Raw genomic sequence first — 20,996 nt, forward strand, 5'->3', positions numbered from 1 at the left:
CAGTTGCAGTTACATAATAAACACATTCATATAGAGGCCATGACTGACGGATTAAGATCCAGCATGAGCAACCAATCTTCCCTGTTATGAGCCAACATGTCAGTCCTCAATTAAGAAATTTGCTTGCTCACCTTTTGGACTATAAGCTCCAACTTCCCCCTGAAAGTTACACTGTGACCTGAAAGGTTTTAGATACTGATGAATAATATGAATTATGTGCATGAAAGAAACAAAATGAGAATGAGATGGTAACTTTATTAATAATCAAGGTGTTATATTTCACATTACTTCATTATGCAGTTTGTTTAGGACTTTTAATTGCATAAACTGAAAATTGGGGATGCAAGTCAGGCAACAGTGCAGTTCATGTTATCTAATAACAAATGGACAAAAAAAATGAGAAACCGCTATACTGAGAGGGTTTTGCAGTCGAGCCCCCTTTAAAGCCTGTTTGCATCAACCTCTGATGCGTTCACTTCCACAGAAGATATCTTTACAGACCTTTAACATACTTCATATTTCACAGCACTGACTTCATGCATATCTGCTCTCTGAGGTGAACGTGCGGTTAGCGGTGCAGGTCCGCGCTTGTTGCTCGGACATCCGCTTCAGTCATCCGAGAACGCGATGTGTTTTCTCTGCAGGTTTCTTTTTTTTTTTTTTCTCTCTTCCTTTTTTGATGCAGCGGGAGGCGTGCCGGGCCGACCCGGGCCGGACCAGGCTCGGCCCATAAGGCTTCATGTGATCCTGCAGGGAGGCGTTTGGTTATAAAATACTTTTTCAACATCCAGCTTGCATTTTAGAGCTGACCGTCTCTCGTGGAGCTACCGGATTGCAAATTTCTTTTTTCTTTTTCCGGTGCGCATTTGGGATATTTCCATCACTTGTGCGGCTCGTTCCGGACAGTGACGCGCTGCAGTTCCGATAATGGGAGACGCTCAGTCTGCGCAACGGGAGGGCGAGAAGGATGCAGCGGACGAGGAGGAGAGCGGAGAGGTGGATGATGCTCAGACTGAGCAGAATATCGAAGACAAGGTATCACCCTATTTTCCACAGATCCAGATTGTTGACATAGTGCAGATAACTAATGCCACGTCTACAGACTTTAAACTTATCTATAATGATTTTTCATCTTCATCTATGCATTTTCAGGAGCAACACATTTGGTGGTATATATAAAGCCTCGTCATGTTACATAAAAATGCTGAGGCTGGAATTTGGTGTCAGGAAGGACAGTGCAGGGGCTGCTTGCCAACACATTCATTAGAAAAAAAAGTCCTTGTCCCATTTCAATGAATGGCATCGAACACATCAAGCTTACTTTATTCAGGTGCAGAATGGAGTCATTACTACCACTTTCTTCCTGGTTAAGTTGTTGAAAGTGTGCCGTCCTTGTCTGTTTTTGTCAGAGGTTGGGATCTGTCCCATTGCTTTGGTGGTTTGAGGCTCTGCTAGGAGCTATTAGTGGACTTCTGAAAGCCCTGCGTTCACTGTTTTATTGATTCAGCAAAGGTTTGCATTTAGATGAAAGGAAACAGTGTGGAGGAATAATGACCTTTCATTCTTATAGAGGAACCTGAGTAAAGCCCAGGAGAGAGATGGCATTTCCCCTTTGCTGCACTCAGCAGAAAACAACATTGATTACTTGTGTAGTACATCATCCTTTGGTCGTGCAGAGCAGGAAGTTAATAAGACAGCACTGTATGTGTTCATGAAAATAGTTATTAATGTCTTATGAGCTATAATCACAAGTTTGTGTTGATTTAATAGCATGCTTTAACCTTTGTGACTTGAATGTTTGGATGGAATAAGTGGCTAACGTATGCTAGTCACAAGTGATCATTTCATCTTGAATAAAGTCTAATAACTCAAGTTTTTATGAATAAGTATAAACATTTTTTTTTTTTTAAAAGCAACCAATGCCATGTTGTCTTTAGTTTAATTAAGAACTATTATCTGATTTTTTTTTCTTCCGAATAAATTGTAAAGAATACTCAAAGAGCTTTATTCTTTGTCACACTCATTGGTACTTTTGTTTGCAAAGTTATGTCACCAACTGCGATTGTATTTCCTGAAGTTAAACTGCTTTATTCTGGAAGTAAGGTCCACTTACTATTAATTAATCATTCTGGTTCATGGCTGACTGAAAACAAAGCGATGCCTGTTCACTGCCCCTAATATGGGCGAGACTGGAAAATCAGCTCACAGCCATCCATAATCATATGAAGTCCTGTTTCAATTCAGAGTGTATACTGTTGTTATCGCTACACTTGGGAGAGTATAAGCTGGTTTTTGGTTCACCCAGAACATTTTGCTTCGGCTACATTATAATGTTTAAAAATGTTTATCACGTTCGAAAAAAGGAATGATGGCTTCAGAGGCCGCTGTACGCCACCAAAAGACCTAAATATTACACAAAAAGAGTGTTCATTGCTTTTCTGTGTGTATCATGATGTGACAAAACATGAAAAAAATGAATCTACTGTATTAATGTCCAACGAAGTCGTAGCAGGTATTAGCAGGCGCCATAGGACCCTACAGCAATTTGTATAGTTGCTTAATTATTGTGTTATTGAAGGTGAAGAACACGTTTCTTGTTCCCTTTCCCCCGCTCAGACTTTCCCCACTAATCTGGCTCAAGGATTTGAGATTTGGACAATTAGGGTTGTTTAACTGTAAGACTACCGTCACATCAACACAACACTGACTGGACTATGTTAAATAGGACTTTGGAACCCCAGTTAATCAAAGATTGAAATTGTTCGTTTCATATAAGTACAAAGTCTGACGGACAGTTTTATTCTCTTGCTTTGAGCATATGAACAAATGGTTGTGGTTGTGATACAATTGTTTTAACTGAAACCAGTGATTTTGAAATTACTATTACAAACAAGGAAATGTTTAAAATTGACTTCTAAAAGACGGGAAATTGTTTGATTGTCTGGTTTACATACAAACACATCTTTGACAGAAGAGCAGGGGTACGTGTTTTGTATGTTCTAATATTTATGTTTTGTTTCAGTCTCTCAAAAACAAAGGGGAGATCTCTGAGATTAATGGAAAAGCAGACAGCTCTACAGCAGAAGTCAATGGTCACTGTGAGGATGAGCTCACTGCAGAGGGTAGGTGCTCTAACACTATTACTGCTTCTTGAAGGACAATGTCAGCATCATTTCAACAGACACATAACTTGTTGGATTTCATCTTCGTCATCATTCTTTTACAGTTCTTGCAATCCAAGTATTTAATAATTCATTTATTTCCTGGTTTAGCTGTCCTTTCACCAGACGAAGATGTTTCACAAACAGCAATGCCATTTAAAGAAGAAACACCATTAGAAAATGTTGAAATAAATGAAAAGGAATCACCTGATGAAGCTGATGCTAATGAAGATATACCCATAGAAATGACTGAAATGAATGCAAAGCAGAATGACATCAATGGAAGTTTTAAGAGATTTTTTAGTAACATTGGTTTGAAATTGACAGTAAAGAGGGGCTTAGGTGAAATCCCAACAGATGTGACCAATGATACTAACAAAGAAGAACCAAACACACCAGAAGACATTGAAGATATCACAAAGGAAACCACAAGTGAGAATAATGAACAGAATACAGATGTGAACATAGCACAGGAGACATATGATGATTCAACAACATGTCCAACCCTGACAGACGTTACATCGGAGGACGTTCTTGAAAATCTAGAGGAGAAAGCCACAGAAACCAAAGTAGAGGTTGAATCTGATTATGCAGATGCAGCGATGACTTCACCTCTAGGAGAAGATGTAAACCAGGATACCACAACTGAAGAAGAGCCACGTTCCACATCACCATCTAGTCCTGAAGAAGAAGTTGTCGTATCTCCAATTAAAAGATTTTTTTCTGGACTACGGAAGAAAAAGAAGCCTGCAGAAGATGAGACCACTGACAAAGAAATTAAAGATAGAGGCAAAAAGGAAGTCGTAGAGAAGCCAGAACAAGCTGCACAAGACCAACATCAGGATAAAGAGGACATTAGTCTAGCTGTTGAGGCAGCTGCAGTTGAGACAGAACATGAGAAAAATAAACTAAAAGGGGAGATCCGGTCTGCAGCTCAGATGATGGATGCATACACGGACCCATCAACGATTATTGTCACTGAGCCTGAAGTTCTGAGTTCTCAAGAGAAGGACAAAGTTCAAGCAAGTCCTCTGAAAAGGCTGTTGTCGGGATCTAGTTTAAAGAAACTATCCAAAAAGCAAAGAAGCCGGAAATCAAGTGATGCAAAGTCGTCAGACTCTGGAGAACATGTTTCAGATCAGCTCCTATCATCTACGGAGAAAGCAGAGAATCGGAAAGAAGAAGGTTGTACACAACCCTCTACAGAGTCAGCAGGGGAGGAGGATGGTGCATGGGCTTCCTTCAAAAAACTTTTAACTCCGAAAAAGCGCATGAAAAAATCCTCCTTAAGTAATGAAGAGACACAAATCCCAGGTTCAGTAGAAGAACCAAAACCAAGCGAAGGAGGGCAAATATCAGATCACAGCACAGAAGAAGGCAAAAAACGAAAAGACTCATCTGTTTCATGGGAATCTGTTTTGTGTAGATCAGGAAGGAGAAGAATCCGAAAAACATCAGACTCTGAGGATGAAACACCTCAAATTGATAACGATATGAACAAGCAAGACGGTGGATCTAAACATAGTGCAGAATCGGCCCTAGAAAATGAGGTTGATGAAATTTTAGCCTATTCACCCAAACAAGCAAGAAGCCCTTCAGAAGGCGATGGAGTGTCAACATGGCAATCACTGAAAAGACTTGTCACCCCTAAAAGGAAAGCCAAGGATGATGATGAAAGCAAAGACAATGTACAATCTGATAGTGAAGTAACTCAAGATGAGTCCTCGTTTTCAATAAAGAAACTCCTTCCAGGACGAAAAAAGAGGAAGTCTGCCGAAAAGCAGGACCAAGTATCTTCAGATGAGGCTGATAAGGATGCAGCTTCAGACGACGAAGACTCTGACACACCAGCTGTGGTTCCATTGTCTGAGTTTGATACAGTTGAGACCGAAGTTAACATACAAACACAGGCAGACGTAGAAAGTCATATACCCAAAGAAGCAGACTTTGATCTCCAGCAGGACCTCCTTGATCCAATAGCTGAACCAGTCCTACCTAGTGACAATCTGCAAACTGAAGCAAAGAAAGTCCAAGGCAATAATGATGCTTTAGAGAATGAGGCAACTACAAACCCTGCTACGAATGAAAACCCTGATGATCTTACAGAATCAACCAGTAAACAACAACTCAGTGACATTCCAGAAGAGGCCACTCCAGCTTCAGTCACAGAGGAGGCAGCTAGAGATGACACCATAGCAGAGGACCTGATAGAGATCACATCGGAGGCCATTACTGCACCAGAACAGTTAGATATTACCCTGTCAGATGAAACTGAGATGATCTCTGCAGTGTCCCAGTTATCTTTAGAGTCTTCAAAAACGTCCGGCAACACAACACCGGTTCCAGCAGAATATGTTGTTATGGAAACAGATGCGCTTCTGTACCAGGTTTTTGAAACCATCTCCATAAGTCCAGAGGCAGTTCCACTCTGTTCATATGAGTTAAGATCTGAAAGAACAGTATATTCTGTTTCACATGAAATACTGGAAACATATGAAAAGGATGAGCCAACAATTCTGGAATTACACAGAAGGTCAGATGCTACTAAAATTAACACAGGCCTAAAGGTTAAAGAACTGGACGCAAATAATGAACTTGCAGCCACCATCCAAATAGAAAACATATTTGAAGTCAATGACTCTGTTTCCACAGAGATTTTATCTGAAGTTCCTACAGAGGAGTTTGACACTGCTGAAATCGCTGAAGATGAAGTACAAAAGGTTGATTTTAGACATCCAGAGGACAGCATAACCGAATTAGAAAGTATTGATGAGAGCTGTTATCTGGTGGAATGCCTATCGGAGGTTAATGCGACTGAGTCTCCAAATAAATTAGCTGAAGGGAACGAAATTGTCCAAGATAAAGGTTCTCTAGTTGAGGCACATCAAACTGAAACAGAACCCCCAAAACTAGACTCTCAAGAAGCAGACTTGCATGCAACAGTGGCAGATGAAACTAAGGATGAAGCAATGGAGCAGGAGGTCGGATCTGAGGATAATGATCAACAACCAGAAGAGGTGGATTATTTGCAAGAATTAGCAGATGTACAAGCTCTCACATTGGGTTTAGAAAAGAGGAGTGTTCCATCACTTGAAAAGGGCATAATATCAGAGGGCATACCAGCAGGTGAAACAGTTACATATGAACTAAAAGAGATGCCGCTAACTACAGTGAGAGTTGAGCCAGAAAATGAAAATGAACTAGAAACAGATGCTGCCAAACCTGAACACGTTCAAGTACCAGACGCATCAGAAGCTGAGCAAGCCTCCTCATTAGATTCAGAGGAAGGCAGCATTCAATCACCAAAAGAGGAAGTAAAATCAGAAGATATTCCAGCAGCAGAAACAGTTACAGATGAACCCAACCTGAAAGCAGAGGTTCTCACTAAAGTCAGTGTTGAGCCAGAAAACAAAGAACTACCAGCGAATGCTATGAAAACTGTTCAAGAACCAGAATTATTAAAGGATGTTCAAGCACCAACATTAGATTTAGAGAAGGTCAGTGTTCAATCACTTGAAAAAGAGGTAATATCAGAGAACGTTCCAGAAGGAGAAACAGTTATAGATGAACCCATGCAGTCAGCAGAGGTTCTCACTGAAGTCAGCTTTGAGCCAGAAAAGAAAGAACTACCAGCGAATGTTATGAAAACTGTTCAAGAACCTGAAGTATTTCAGGTTGTTCAAGCACAAACATTAGATTCAGAGGAGGGCAGTGTTCAATCACTTGAAAAAGAGGTGATATCACAGAACGTTCCAGATGGAGAAACAGATGAACCCAAAGAGGAAACAATCCCTCTCATTGAAGCCAATCTTGAGCCAGTGGTTGATTCCAAAACTGAACATGTTCAAGAACCAGAAGTATTAGAGGCTGTTCAAGCACCAACATTAGATTCAGAAGAGGGCAGTGTTCAATCACCAAAAGACGAAGTCAAACCAGAAGACATTTCCCCAGCAGAAACAGTTACAGATGAACCCAAACAGTCAGCAGAGGTTCTCACTGAAGTCAGTATTGAGCCAGAAAACAAAGAACTACCAGCGAATGTTTTGAAAACTGTTCAAGAACCAGAAGTATTTCAGGCGGTTCAAGCACCAACATCAAATTTAGAGGACGGCAGTGTTCAATCACTTGAAAAAGAGGTAACATCAGAGAATGTTCCAGATGGAGAAACAGTTACTGATGAACACAACGAGGAAACAATCCCTCTCATTGAAGCCAATCTTGAGCCAGTGGTTGATTCCAAAACTGAACAAGTACAAGAGCCAGAAGTATTAGAGGCTGTTCAAGCACCAACATTAGATTCAGAGGGCAGTGTTCAATCACCACAAAAGGAAGTCAAACCAGAAGACATTTCCCCAGCAGAAACAGTTACAGATGAACCCAAACAGTTGGCAGAGGTTCTCACTGAAGTCAGCTTTGAGCCAGAAAAAAAAGAACTACCAGCGAATGTTATGAAAACTGTTCAAGAACCAGAAGTATTAGAGACTGTTCAAGCACCAACATCAAATTTAGAGGATGGCAGTGTTCAATCGCTTGAAAAAGAGGTAACATCAGAAAATGTTCCAGATGGAGAAACAGTTACTGATGAACACAACGAGGAAACAATACCTCTCACTGAAGCCAATCTTGAGCCAGTGGATGCTTCCAAAACTGAACATGTTCAAGAACCAGAAGTATTAGAGGCTGTTCAAGGACCAACATTAGATTCAGAGGAGGGCAGTGTTAAATCACTTGAAAAGGAAGTAATATCACAGAACCTTCCAGAAGCAGAAACAGTCCCAGATGAACCCAAACAGACAGCAGAGCATCACACTGAAGTCAGTGTTGAGCCGGTGGACGCTTCCAAAACTGAAAAAGTTCAAGAACCAGAAGTAATTCAGTCTGTACAAGCAGCCACATTGGATTCAGAGGAGGGCAGCGTTCAATCACTTGAACAAGAGCTTATACCAGAGGATGTTCCAGATGGAGAAACAGTTACTGATGAACCCAAAGAGGAAACAATACCTCTCACTGAAGCCAATCTTGAGCCAGTGGATTCTTCCACAACTGGACATGTTCAGGAACCAGAAGTACTACAAGCTGAGCAAGCAGCCACATTAGATACAAAGGCAGGAATCCTTTTCTCACTTGAAAAGGAAGTAATATCAGGGGATATTCCAGTCGTGGAAACAGTTACAAATGAACCCAGACAGGAACATGAAGTTGAGACAGAAGAAAAACTACCAGTAGAAACTGCCAAAACAGAACATGCTCAAGAACCAGAAGTATTACCATCTGATGTAAAAGATCATGTAACTGAAACAAATCCTGATGAAGGGACATCGATGTGTATGCATGCAGTCATAGCAAGTATTGAGGGAGGTAGAGCTCAGGAATTTGAGAAGCAAATATTGTTAGATGATGTTCCTAAACCAAACATTGACAGTGTCATTGCTTCAGTTACAGATGGACTTAAGTGTGAAGGTGTGGCACAACTGGGTTCCTCTTTAGAGAGAGCAAAGGATCAGGAAACAGAGAGTATTACACAAGATGTTGGGGTTGAGCAGGAAGATTGCATACCTGAAGTTGTAGATGAGTTACTAACATTAACAGCAGTTTGTGTGTCCTCTGTGAATGAGGAAGAAAGTAATGTTCAGGTACTGGAAAAGACTGTATTAACTGAAGAAACTCCAGCACCATGTGTAGACAACGCTGCAGTTACAAATGAACCTAAACATGAAGTGCATCTCAGCACAGGGCAAGTCGGCATTGAGGGAGAAAAAGAAAGTATGTTTTCAGGCACTGAGATAAAGACTTCTGCAGTTGAGCGTGCCCTAGTGGCGCATGTAGTCATATGTAATATAAAAGATGTCTCAACTGCAATACCCGATGTTTTGATAGAGAAAACATCACCCATTACTGAACTCTCGATAGAAAGAGTCACAAGTGAGCTAATGTTTGAGGCGGAAGTCGAGCCTGCCACACCATTAGTGAAAGACGATAAGGCTGAGACAGCTGAGGAAGGCAGTGTGGTTGGGATGATGCATGTGCCATCAGTAGAGTTAGAGGATAATAGCAGAACTCAAGTACAGGTGGTCAATGATGATATCAAATCAGCTGAAACAATTGTGGACACAGTGGTAGAGGTAGGGGAAACAGAAGTCATAGATGTTTGTCATGAAAATGATAAAAAGGTAGACAGTCTCTCCGCAACTCCAGAGATTGTAGAGGAATTAATTAATGAGCAAAACAAGGTGACCATTCAAGAAGTCATTCAACATGTAAAGGAAAACTTACCAGAGACAGCACCTGAATCACTGGTTGTCAACTTGGGACAAGAAGGTATTGAACAGCCAGATGCTGTGGCCGAAGTGAGCGAGATGGTTAAAAGTGAATCAAATGAAGTTGAGGATCAAAAAGAGATGGCTGATAGAAATGCATCTTTCCACGAAAGACAAGATGAAACGTCTACGGAAATCAGTGACGTCGCTGCAACTGGACAGCAAGTGACTGTGGTTCTGCACACACCATGCTTAGATGTTTATATCCATGATCAAAAAGACCATTTGGAGGAAACTAAAGCTGAAGAGGAAAAATCAGAAGCAGGTGTCGTAGTAGAAGAGGTCAAATCAAATCAAGTGACTCACAAAGATACACAAATTATCCAAACTCTGACTGTAACACCTACTAACACTGGTTTAGTAGCCCCCGAACACACTGGAGTCATCTCGTCAGTAGGTAACGTGGAGTCCCCTTCAAGTCTATCAATTGAATTCAAACTCAACATACAGTTTGGGCAAGCAAATGAACCAGCTTCTCCACCACCTACAACTGAGAGATCTGGACCTGTGAAAAAGACAGACGTGTCTGAGGTCAGAGTTCAGGCAGTAGAGGTAGTAGAACCCGTAAAGACAACCAAACAAATAGAGTTAACGGAGGTCACTGTTCAGGCTACAGGAACCACAGAAATAGTGGCAAACAAAGATTCAAAGGAAAGAGCCGTGATTACGACTCAACCTGTACTGCTGGATATCAGCATCCAAGCGATGGAACCAGACGAACAAATCAAATCAACAGAGACAGTAACCTCCAGTGTCCAGGCAACAGAAACAAAACAACCAGTGAGGCAAACAGAGAAAACAGAAGAGTCCCTGAGTCAGCCAGTGCTCTCTGAAGCGTGTGAGCAAGAAACAAAAGCAAATGAGCCTGCTAAACAAAAAGAGTTGGACCAGGATGTGTGGATGGATGCTGAGGAAGACATCTACAGTCAAGAGAAAACAGAGGCGGGCCTTCTTGAAGTGGAGGAATCTGTTGGACCTCGGACAGAAACCGAGCAAGAGGCAAAGGCAGGACTTGAACATGAGGTTGAAATGGCTCCTAAACCCAAGACTGAGGAGGAAGAAAGTCAACAGAAAATGCACAAAGCAGTAGAAAGATGTGAAACTGATAGCGAAGGTGACGATTTTGCTGTTGCACCTGAGCATCCTGAAACTGAAACTGCGAGTGTCACAACAATGGAGTGAAATGAATTCTGCTCGACTTCAGTGTCACTAACCGGTAAGCCGATCCCTTTACTCTTGTTTTAGTGTAATTTTTGCAAGATTTGTCCCATTATTCAACTTTTTCTTCCAGTACACTTAAAGCATGCATCACATTTAATGGAATATCCAAATTAATTAATATGATGTTACTTTTTTCTTTTTCTTTCAAGGTTGGACAATCAAAAAGGAAGTCACTCAAGTTTGTCAGATATTTTCAAAAAGCCACTAAAGAGTAGCGCTGACAGTGGTAGAGGAACTTCACAGGAAACAGCATTCTGCTGCTTTTATTTGACATTATGTTGAACTTATTATCATTATCATGTGTGTGATTAATGAGAGAGCTCTAGTATGAGCAACACCAACTGGAGAAGTGCTATGCTTAGCTCAGGGTGCATGCAGTGTGATTCTAGAGGTTTGACAGTGAACTACATCCATTATTCAATAGCATTGTTCAATCATTCTCATGAGTTGTTTCTTTATAGTGCAATTTTCCAATCATGTCAGATCTTTTCAATTATAAATCATGTTTTTGCAAAGATCTATTTTGATCTTTTTTTTTTTTTAGATGAATGTCTAAGAGTATAAGACAGCATTCTTGTTAGTAGTTTTGTGCTTGAAATACATTTGTATTAAAAAAACATTAATTCATAATGTATATAACCCATGCACTGGACAAATGTTCATTTAAGGATGCTTTTAGTATATGTAGATATTTCACTATATCCATAAACTGTTTTGTCATTCTGCTTTTGTTTAATCATTTCACTTAAAAACAGGTCAATGCAGGTACAGCCTATAGGCAGAGCTGAACACACTACTACTGTAAACTACTCTTGTACATAATGATTAATGCTTATACAGGCTCATGTGCTCATTTTTAATCTACCAGAATTTTTACTGTGGCAAGTTTTAAGATTGTTTGAAGTTAAATTAATCTTCACATATGTATTTATCATTAATGCAATTGTAATCAGCAAAGCCTTAAACAATGATGGCAGCTTTACTCATCCCGTTCTATCTCCCAGTGGTTTGTGTGTAAACCTCAATCCCCTCAAGGAGATGATGTCTTTCCACATATACGGACTTTAATGGAAAATTCTTGCTGATCTTTGATGATAAATAATTACAAAATGCAAAACATAAACCTGAGTTATGTGTGTTTATATATTTACATATATTTTATGTATAAAATATTTTATTGGAATAAATTCATACCTGGTAATTTCAAGTACTTCTTATATTGCAAATTATTCTTGTATAGTGAAACCTTTAGTGGTCATAAGTTAGCTTTAGAGATTCTACTTGACTAATAATGTTCTCAATAAGTTGATATTGTACATGCAAACACTGGAACACAGCTGTCACACATTTAAAACACTTTATTGCATCTTTTATAATACAGCACTCACAGTTGGAGTTCCTGAATTTCATAAATTGAAAAGAAAAAAATAGCGCATCTTGTTTTTTTTTCTACCTCCAGCGTTTCAGACACAAACATAATGTGACTGGTTGAAGTGAGTCTCTACTCCCTTAAAAACATGTATCTTTCATACCAAGTGATTCAAAGGCTTTTGAACATAATGTAAAAATCAAATAAATGTTGCCATAACGTGTGTGGTCAGCTGATCCCACAGTTTAAAAAGTCCCACTGACGCACTTTGTTTTCTGCCATGACATTCAGCCAAATGGTAAAGACACAGTAAAAATAACAAGAGAAAAGTGATTGTGTGTTGCTGAAATTAATGTACTTTGTAACAGGAAGAGTAAGACATTAAAAAATATTCAGGTCCGCTTCACGATTGCCGTTTCTTCCAGAAAACAGTCACTTATAGTACGTTTGTAAAGTGCAGCATTCTCCGCAGTGTCCTTTATAGATTTGTGCATTGTTGGAGGAGCCGCTTAGAAGATCATTTTTGCAAGTTCAAACATAACCTACAAGAAAAACACAAAAAATTATTAAGCTTGAAACTAAAGTTTTGAGAATTTTAATGAATTATATTATCTTATAATTAATCAAATTAAAGTAGACTAACCAATGTTCACAAGAGGACGTTTTTGGATGGTTTGATGTGATGAATAAACAAAGGGCACAAAGGATCCCTTATGTTCTTACCTCAATAGCAATGAGGATGATTATCATCCACTCCAACCTCAAGCTGTGCTTCTCACTCAGGTGGCTCCTCATCAAATCCGTTAGCTGTGAACAATGTTCCAGCTTCTCATTCACGACCTAAACACAGACAAATGTTTCTCAGTGAGATCAGAAACGTAGTGCCAGAGTGAGTCTCTACATTATCAATAAGGTGCCACATTATTCTCTGGAGCAGCTTTATTTACATTGACTCTGCGGTTGATGCTGAGGAACTGGCACGTCTTATCGTAGAGTTTTTCCAGGTTTTCTCGGTCCCAGTAGAAATCAGGTGTGATGAGCAGGTCCGACCTCAGGTTTATACAGTGTCTGTCCGAGGAGCATAAGAGTACAAAAGGTTTTAAACGGACATTAGTTCCTATGATTGCACAATTACCTGGCAGAATTACATAACAATGAATGGCAATAACAACAAAATACGTGGATGTGAACACATTTCTGCTACTGATATCCTGACAAATACAAACTGAATTCACAAAAAAAAAAAATACAAATCTGAGGTTTAAAGCGGAAACAAATGGAAAGTTTTGGCTTAAACCTTAAAAAAAAAAAGGAAAGGACGCAGTTCCCTCTGAACAAACTGCTATTTGAATAAAACTGAGTTTACCTTAAGCTGAAAAGTTCACCTATCTTCTTCATAACTTCTGCAGAGGACAATTTAACTCTTTTGCCAGACTTCAGCGTCTAATGAGGTAAACAGATTAGGACATTAGCATTAAGTGGAGCACTGATGCATGGTCTACCTTCCGCACAAACAAACAACCATTACAGATGATCAATTATTCAGAATTTCTCTGTGTCCACTGTACCTCTGGAATTGATTGAATTGACTCCACAAAGCTGTCTAGAAACACCTCCCATATCGCCAGCTTCACTGGAAAAGAAAGCATGCGGTTAAACTCAGTGCTGGAACATAACGATTCAAATCTTTGTGATTTATCGTCTGAGCACCGGTTCTCACCAGACAAACATAGCGCATTTGAAAATGCAAATTTCTCCAGAACCGCTTCATGTTGTTCCATCTTGTCACTCAGGATAAAGTTGCCACGCTCAAGCTTTGTGTTTCCCCTGAAGAAGAGAGATTTAAATTTAACGGGGGAAAAAAAATACAGACAGTATGGAGCGTATGGGCATACTAATACAACGTATTTAATGAGTGAGTGAGTATCAACGTACTCTCCAACAGTGTAGCTAATCTCCTCATTTTCCCAGTGGACTAATGCTACTTCATAGGGCTGGATCTCATGACGTTCCAATAATCTCAACACCCTTTTCAACTGTAGAGACAGAAAAAAATGCACATTGTCGAAGAAGTATGCGACAGTAACAAAGTAAACAAGGATTACAAGTAATTAAATATTATATATAATATTTTTTTTTACCATTTTTTCCTCAACATTCCAGAAAACGACTGAGCCTTCCCTGAAATTACAGACAGAAAAGTCAGTCAGTAATTTACCAAAAAATAAACAGAAAATTGGCATAACACTGTAATTACAGCTGGATATATATATATATTTTACATCATTTATATTATTTTTAATGATAGTAATCGCCTTTTTTTTTTTTTAAATATAAATATTTTCTACAACCCATTACTTCATCTAACAAAACAACGAACTATCAGTGCATCAACAAGAACATTGCCTAAATAAAAACATATTTAAACTTAGGTATGGAAATATTGTATATATACACACACACACACACACACACACACACACACACACACACACACACACACACACACACACACACACACACAGTATATATTTCTACCTGAAGAAGAACACTAGAGCCTCGTCATCTGGTTTTGCAGCTATCTCTGTGCTTATCACCAGCACATTTGAGGCATCTGAAATTAAAACGTGTTTTTCATTAAATGTGGTCGTTGTTCCAAGCGGCATATGAATCACATTTAAATCACAGAAATGTTGTATTCTATAAATGTTTTTTTGAATCATACCTCTTGGTAAATCTACCTCGTGGAAGCCGTGGCTGATCAAGTCGTGGCAAAGTGTTGGCAAATGATACTGATCTGCTGTTGCAAAGGCAATACATTGCATCATGTCCTACAGAGAAACGCAGGCTTCTATTAATCACTAAAACACAAGCAAGACATGTGTGAACACTTAGAAAGATCAGTTATTATGAGATGGCTGAATCACCTTGTCCAGGTTGAGGGAGGGCTGATTGGCTCTGGAAGGTTGTTTCGTTCTTGGTCCTTTGACAACCCTTTTCCCCGGCACAGCTGCTGGTTTTAAACTCGGTTTTAACACCGACTTCACAAGGTCGGGTGAATAAAAACGCTTCTGTCCAATTCCACATTTAGTCAGCATCCCAGGGTCAGTTATCAAAGTGCTGCTGTTACTGTTAAACCCAACTAAAGCAGGCAGGACACGTCTGGTACGCTCCAGCTGTTGGTGAAGAGTGTTTAAATGATAGTGCCTTGAATAGATCTTTGGGGCAGACCAGTTTGAGTGAGTCCTGGGTGTGGATTCATACTGGGAGAGACAGGCCGAGGTGCAGACGCAGACTGGTTTCCACTCTGCCGGGAGCTGGGCTCCCAGTCTGGACCACAATGTCCGGAGGAGCATCTTAGCATCGACAGCTGCACAGGTGAGCTGCAACACAGGAAACAGCCAACAGTGTACCTTCAGGAGATGCGCCATGATGTAATATACTCTACTGTGTATGCATTACGAAGCACTCTGGAACCACAACCTGGATCTATTCGTACATACACTTAAATATGTAATTTCAGACATCTTTAATACAATGTTAGTATAAAAATAGGAGCCAGAATAAGCTAGACTGACCTTGACTACATTAGCCAACGTTAGATATCAAACTCTTCACTACTAACGTTAAGTCTGGTTACGACATAACCATTTTAAATACACTATGAGAGCAAAACAATAAATAAATACGGTTCAGTACATGGAGCTGTAAACTCAACTAAGTTACAAGGCAACAGAGGTGGTGGACGTGCTAACAGTTCACAGTTCAGTGTGTAACGTCAAGGCTAACCGATATGTAGCCGTTAGCCATTGGTTAGCTTACCGGTAAATGAAAAAAGAAGCGATTCAACAGGAGTCGAATGATTCAACGCGTCCGAAAACAACGGTTTTTGTTCATGTGTAACTGTGAGTATAGCGACATTACAGCTTGCATGGCAGAGGCAGTCACAGGAGGCGTGTTCGCTGCATGGGTTTGCTGTTTGCTAATAAAGTTTTGTTGCGGCTCATTTCCTGTTTATGGTGACGTAACAACGTATTGCTAGTGGCGTGGTAAGCCCCGATCATTGACTGTCAGGTAATGCTTCGCTGCCAAGCTCCAGGGCTGGAGCCAGGACCTCTGGGTCCACTGACAGTATTATGCCCTTAAAAGCCCTTAAAATCAAATTGTCATATTTAAGTTTCGGTTAAATTAGTTATGTCAGCATCATTAACTACACTGAGCCACAACATCTCCAGTTTACATCCGACTGGGGCGTCTGTTGCATGTCCTTCCTCATCTCTCCCCTCACCTCATGTCATCTCTACTGTTGGCTGTCTGATAAATGCATTAAATGTTCCCCCAAAATGTAGCATAGTTAAAAGCTATTCACCGGCCAGTGGTTTCCAACTACAGTTTGGGACCACCTTCATTTATGTTGCACATTTTCTCAAATCTTTAGCATTTCCTTGTGAAATACTGGATATTTGCAGTGAATAAGCACACTCATGTCCACACTAAAGCAATAATAACATGTGATAATATGTCAAATGTACATTGCATCATTTGAAATGGTCAGGAACTGTTTATAGTTCACTATAGTATGTTTGTCATTTTGAAGTGTTTCCTCAATTCCCAAGTGAAACTGAATGTATCACAAATTATATACTTGCAAGGACTGAACTGACCAAGTGGCAACAATCATCATGCTTTGTGCAACATACCATACAGTCTAAATGTAATTACTGCATTGTGAATAGTGAATTGAGAAGACTCAAGTTGGTGCCCTACAAGTCTAAACTTAGGGCTTTAAAATAAATCTTTTGAGTTAACCTTCACATGCATCTTCATCAGCTTCTTGCTTCTATTTTTTTAGTGTTACTTAATGCATTTTCTCACTGTTTAATAAGCTATGAATTACATATATTTTTTGTTATTTACTGTGTGTCAGACGTTGTCACTGCTACAGCACCCTCTCTGGTGGAGTCTGGTATAGCTTGTGTTAGGTGTTGCCAGGAGACTTCTTAAAACGGAGACAATTCTCTACTGTTTTCACTTCCCCTGCAACACTTCTAATTATGGAAGTTATGGAAAACTCTGAAGAGGTATGCTAACAGACCATACATTAATTATAACTATCTTCATGACACATATTTGTTATCGAGCAGGAACTAAATTGCATCTGATGTTGAGCTTAGCTTCTGCAGCTTATAAAGTTATTATAAATTATTTTTCTTGAATGCTTTTTATTATTATTAGGTGGACCAGTCTCACGAGAGGGAGAGGTTGAAGATGAGAATTGCTGTTTTGGATGAGAGTGTGAAATCCTGTGAGGTGGAGTGTAGAGCCAGCAGAGAGACGGTGCTGAGGCTGGTGGCAGAACTGGACCGAGAGAGGAGGAAGGCTGCCAGCAGTGCAGCGGCTCTCGGTTCACTAAAAGGGGTACTTACACAGCTCTTGAACTCTCCATACTCAAGTTTATTCTAAAATGACATAGTACAGTGCACCCATCAAAAAAGTCTGTCCAGATACCAAAAGAGAAGTTGAGAAAAATGTTTAGATTTTTTAGATTTTATTTATTAAACGTTTCCAGGGACTTTTAGATATACGTTTTTGCCTTCTCCACACATTAAGGAATAACCTTTTGTGGGTAAATAGTGATTAATGTTATGCTATAAAATAACCTCCATGTGTACGTTTTTAACTGCGTTAATGAACATACCCCCAGGTTGATAAAAAACTAAATCCTCCCCAAAGAATACAGAGGACACAACATTGCTGTCTTTGCTACAGCCCTGGTGTGCAGTTCTGCACTGGAACCATTAAGAACCATCAAAGTTTCTCCTGGACATGGTCTTATATTAAACATCTGACACCATTGTGTGTTGTGTGACTCTTTGTGGTGTTTTTTACCTCCTTCAGGAGTTAGACGGGCTGGTGGTGGGCAGGAGGAGCGTTGAGATGGAGAGGGGAACACTAATGGAGCGGCTTGACGCCAGCAAGAGAGTCATAGAGGCAGCGAGGCGAGAGTCCCACTGTTTGGAGAAACAGGTGGAGGAGCTTGAAAGAAAGCTCCAGTCGAGCCAAAGAGAGAGCCAGGCAGCTGAGGTGATGCTACAGGTGTTCCTGAAAAAGGTGGCAGGCCTGCTGCAGGGGAAGTCTGAGAATGTCATCCTGCACACAGGGAAAGACGTTTTACACAACCTGGATCATGTCTGCAGTAAGGTGAGGAACCAGAGCAGGGATTTCTGGCACAAGCTGAAAAGGAAAGAAGTCTTAAAAAGTCAAACTTCCAGCAATTCAAATATGAACAACTTTATTGAGAAACAAGTTGGTTTCACAATAAAGTTCTTCTTTATATTACAAGTGTTGCCCTACTGAAGCTAATACATACACTCACTTCTTTAAAATTGTAAAAGGGATTTTTCAGTGAATATTATTATTATTTCTGATATTTCAATACAGTGTAAGCAGCATTATATTTGCAGACTGTGGTAGAGATATTTTACTCATTTTGTTGGGCAGGTTTAATTTACTTTATTAGATGCATTTTAAGTGTCTATAATACGTTTAAATATTGATTATCTCAGATAAATGCAGTGGGGTAAAAAGTGTAAAGTACCTAAAAATTTGACTTAAATACATACAGCACTTTCCAACACAAATCTTGGGTTTCCATGTATCTAAAAGGCACTCCTCCTCTAAGATAAATAGCATCCTTACTCCATTTTTTGGAGGCAGTCTTTTTCAGAGATAGAAGCCAGGCTGTGTCATGTCTCTGAGGAGCTGAGCGAACAGACGGAGCTCCGGCACGGTGCACTGCAGAGGGCTCAGCTTGCAGAGCAGCAAGTGCAGGACCTGAGGGAGAGACTGCAAGGTCTGGAGACTGAGCTGTTGGCAGCCGATATGCAGCGTGACGGGCTGAGACACAGCAAACAGCATGTGAGTAAAATCAGGAGAAAAGTAAGAAAAAGTATTTAGATGACAGAAGTACCCAGTAGTCTTCCCATTATTACTTAGTGTTCTTTTTTAACAGTATGAAGAGTTCCTGGAACAGCTGTCAGAGACAATGAAGGTTGACAGTATTGCTGTGGATCTAGGCTTCGACATGAGGCTAAAACTCTTCCTGTCACGGGCAGAGCAGCTTGTCAAGCAAGAGGCCACTGCTTTAGTGGAGAGCAAAAGTCTGACCTACAGTCTGCAGCGAAAGGTGGGCTTGAAACCTGGGAGTGTAATTCCTCTCATTTTTATTATCTTTAGATATTACAAAAGGTTTTAAACAACCAATCAGAAGCTCACTCATACAAATGTGCTGAATGGTGTTCAAAGATCCCATCTTTTATTTAGGTTGTGATGAAAACTTCCTCTCTAAATGCACAAATGCGAAACTGTCGTTGTGTCAGCACGACCAGCAATACGCCTGTAATCAAAATGTCCCTTTTCCTAGTTTAAGTCGCAGAAAGACCAACTAGAGAGCAAAGGACTCCACATCCAGCTCCTGAGGAAGAAGGTGTCAGAGCTGGAGGAGGAGAAGAGGAGCCGTTCAGCGTTGGCTGTGGAACGAGGTGATGCTCATCTGGAGGCCAGGAGGCTGCAGAGAAAACTGGAGCGTCTCCAAGGCGAGCTGAAGGCTACCAAGCTGTCCAACACCGAGCTCAAGGCCCAGCTGTCCCACACCAGTGAGCTCAAGGCAGAGGGGAGAGGGGTTCAGGCCCCTAACAATAAACGCAGAGGCATTTTCACCTCATAATGTATCTCGTATTTGTGTTTATGTCTGTGTATGTGTGGGTGAAAGGAACGGGTTAAACTGCAGGTTGCTTCTGAAAACAACCATGTATATTTTTTTTGTAAGTATCAGAGTATTCCAGAGCAATAAAGCCATTGAATAACAGTTGCTTCACTGAACACCTCTGTCCGACGTGCCAAGTTGAAAGTCGTGGAACAGAGTCAGGCCGTGCAGGAGCAGAACAAGAGGCTGGACCAGGTGACGGATGGGAAGGCCAAGGTGGAGAAGAAGCTGAACTCACAGTGAGCTCAGACCTGCAGAGCAAAGAGAGAAGAAGAAGACCAGAGAGGACCAGCAGCAACTCAACTCCCTCAGACAGAGCCTGACTCAGCTGTCCGACAGGGAGAGAGCGGTGAGGGGACGATGAATAGGAAACGTTTTGTTCTGCAACATCTGCACAAAGAGGTTCAAATAGTGTGGTGATATTTACAGTTAGAATACTTCTTATGCCTTTATAGTACTTGTTTTGTGATTTAAAGGACAAAAAAACAGGTACTTTTGGTACAATTATTGAAACCACAATCTCATGTAGCTATCTATCTGTCTATTGACCAGGGATGCTAAACCTTAAGGTTTGCTCTAGATAATAGTGTTTTATACTTAGCACAGTATCAGTGTACAGTTGGCTTGTGGAAAGTGCTATTTATTGGTGTTTTGGCAAAAATACAATTTTAGAGAAGTTTAAATAATTTTGACTATTTGACTAGTTTTGTGTGTGCTTATAAGATACTTTTGAATTTGTGATTATGTTTTTGCTTTGTGTGTGTAGAGTTTCAACAAAGAGAGCACTGGCTTCAGAAACTGTTTCTTAGAAATTGTAAAAAGCTGTTAAATGAAACTCAATATTCTTTTATCTCGTTCAGTTGGTGGATTTCCGGATGGTTGTTTCCCAGATGTTGGGGCTGGATGCCACAGCTCTTGCTCTTCCAAACTATGAAATCATCAAATCACTGGAGACCTTTCTTTACCCTCATCATCACCACCACCACCTTCATCATCACCATGTTAATATGCCCTGGCACTGTGCTAATCCCCAGAGACCTCATCTCGGCCAAATCCAGGACCTTCCCCTCGGCTCCTCTTTTGATCTTTCTACCTCCACGTCTGCTTATCCAGGGGAAGCAGCTCCCCGTAGTGAAGCCTAGATTTAAACATTATACTTAAGC

General features: G+C 40.3%; 3 protein-coding genes across 3 annotated transcripts; 2 read left to right on the forward strand and 1 right to left on the reverse strand.

Moving 5' to 3' along the window:
• Window positions 1–927: 927 nt before the first annotated feature.
• Window positions 928–10,660, forward strand: akap12a (A kinase (PRKA) anchor protein 12a; the record flags this gene model as incomplete). The annotated part of the gene is made up of 3 exons (XM_079174663.1): window positions 928–1,035; window positions 3,023–3,122; window positions 3,273–10,660. 3 exons carry the CDS (start codon window positions 928–930, stop codon window positions 10,658–10,660), a joined length of 7,596 nt encoding a protein of 2,531 aa, XP_079030789.1.
• A 1,382-nt stretch (window positions 10,661–12,042) lies between these two features.
• On the reverse strand, window positions 12,043–16,028 carry rmnd1 (required for meiotic nuclear division 1 homolog). Its single transcript, XM_079174256.1, has 12 exons — window positions 15,891–16,028; window positions 14,996–15,451; window positions 14,794–14,899; window positions 14,607–14,682; window positions 14,210–14,249; window positions 14,004–14,104; window positions 13,789–13,895; window positions 13,637–13,701; window positions 13,435–13,511; window positions 13,016–13,136; window positions 12,792–12,908; window positions 12,043–12,610 (listed from the first exon to the last, which is right to left on the reverse strand). Exons 2-12 carry the CDS (start codon window positions 15,422–15,424, stop codon window positions 12,578–12,580), a joined length of 1,272 nt encoding a protein of 423 aa, XP_079030382.1. The 5' UTR covers window positions 15,425–15,451; window positions 15,891–16,028; the 3' UTR covers window positions 12,043–12,577.
• A 1,094-nt stretch (window positions 16,029–17,122) lies between these two features.
• Window positions 17,123–20,975, forward strand: ccdc170 (coiled-coil domain containing 170; the record flags this gene model as incomplete). Its single annotated transcript, XM_079174664.1, is given in 10 exon segments — window positions 17,123–17,149; window positions 17,313–17,486; window positions 17,967–18,269; window positions 18,786–18,986; window positions 19,081–19,254; window positions 19,492–19,734; window positions 19,972–20,067; window positions 20,070–20,093; window positions 20,096–20,182; window positions 20,694–20,975. Coding segments are annotated over 10 exon segments (1,611 nt in total).
• Window positions 20,976–20,996: the final 21 nt, after the last annotated feature.

Source organism: Pholis gunnellus (genome assembly GCF_910591455.1).
Source record: "Pholis gunnellus genome assembly, chromosome: 15".
NCBI lineage: Eukaryota > Metazoa > Chordata > Actinopteri > Perciformes > Pholidae > Pholis > Pholis gunnellus.

Coding starts and splice junctions, on each gene's coding strand:
- rmnd1 (XM_079174256.1), bottom strand. CDS start 15,424: ATGCTCCTCCGGACATTGTGGTCCAGACTGGGAGCCCAGCTCCCGGCA. Junction 14,900..14,995: donor CCTCCCTCAACCTGGACAAG/GTGATTCAGCCA, acceptor GTTTCTCTGTAG/GACATGATGCAATGTATTGC. Junction 13,896..14,003: donor ATTAGCTACACTGTTGGAGA/GTACGTTGATAC, acceptor TCTCTTCTTCAG/GGGAAACACAAAGCTTGAGC.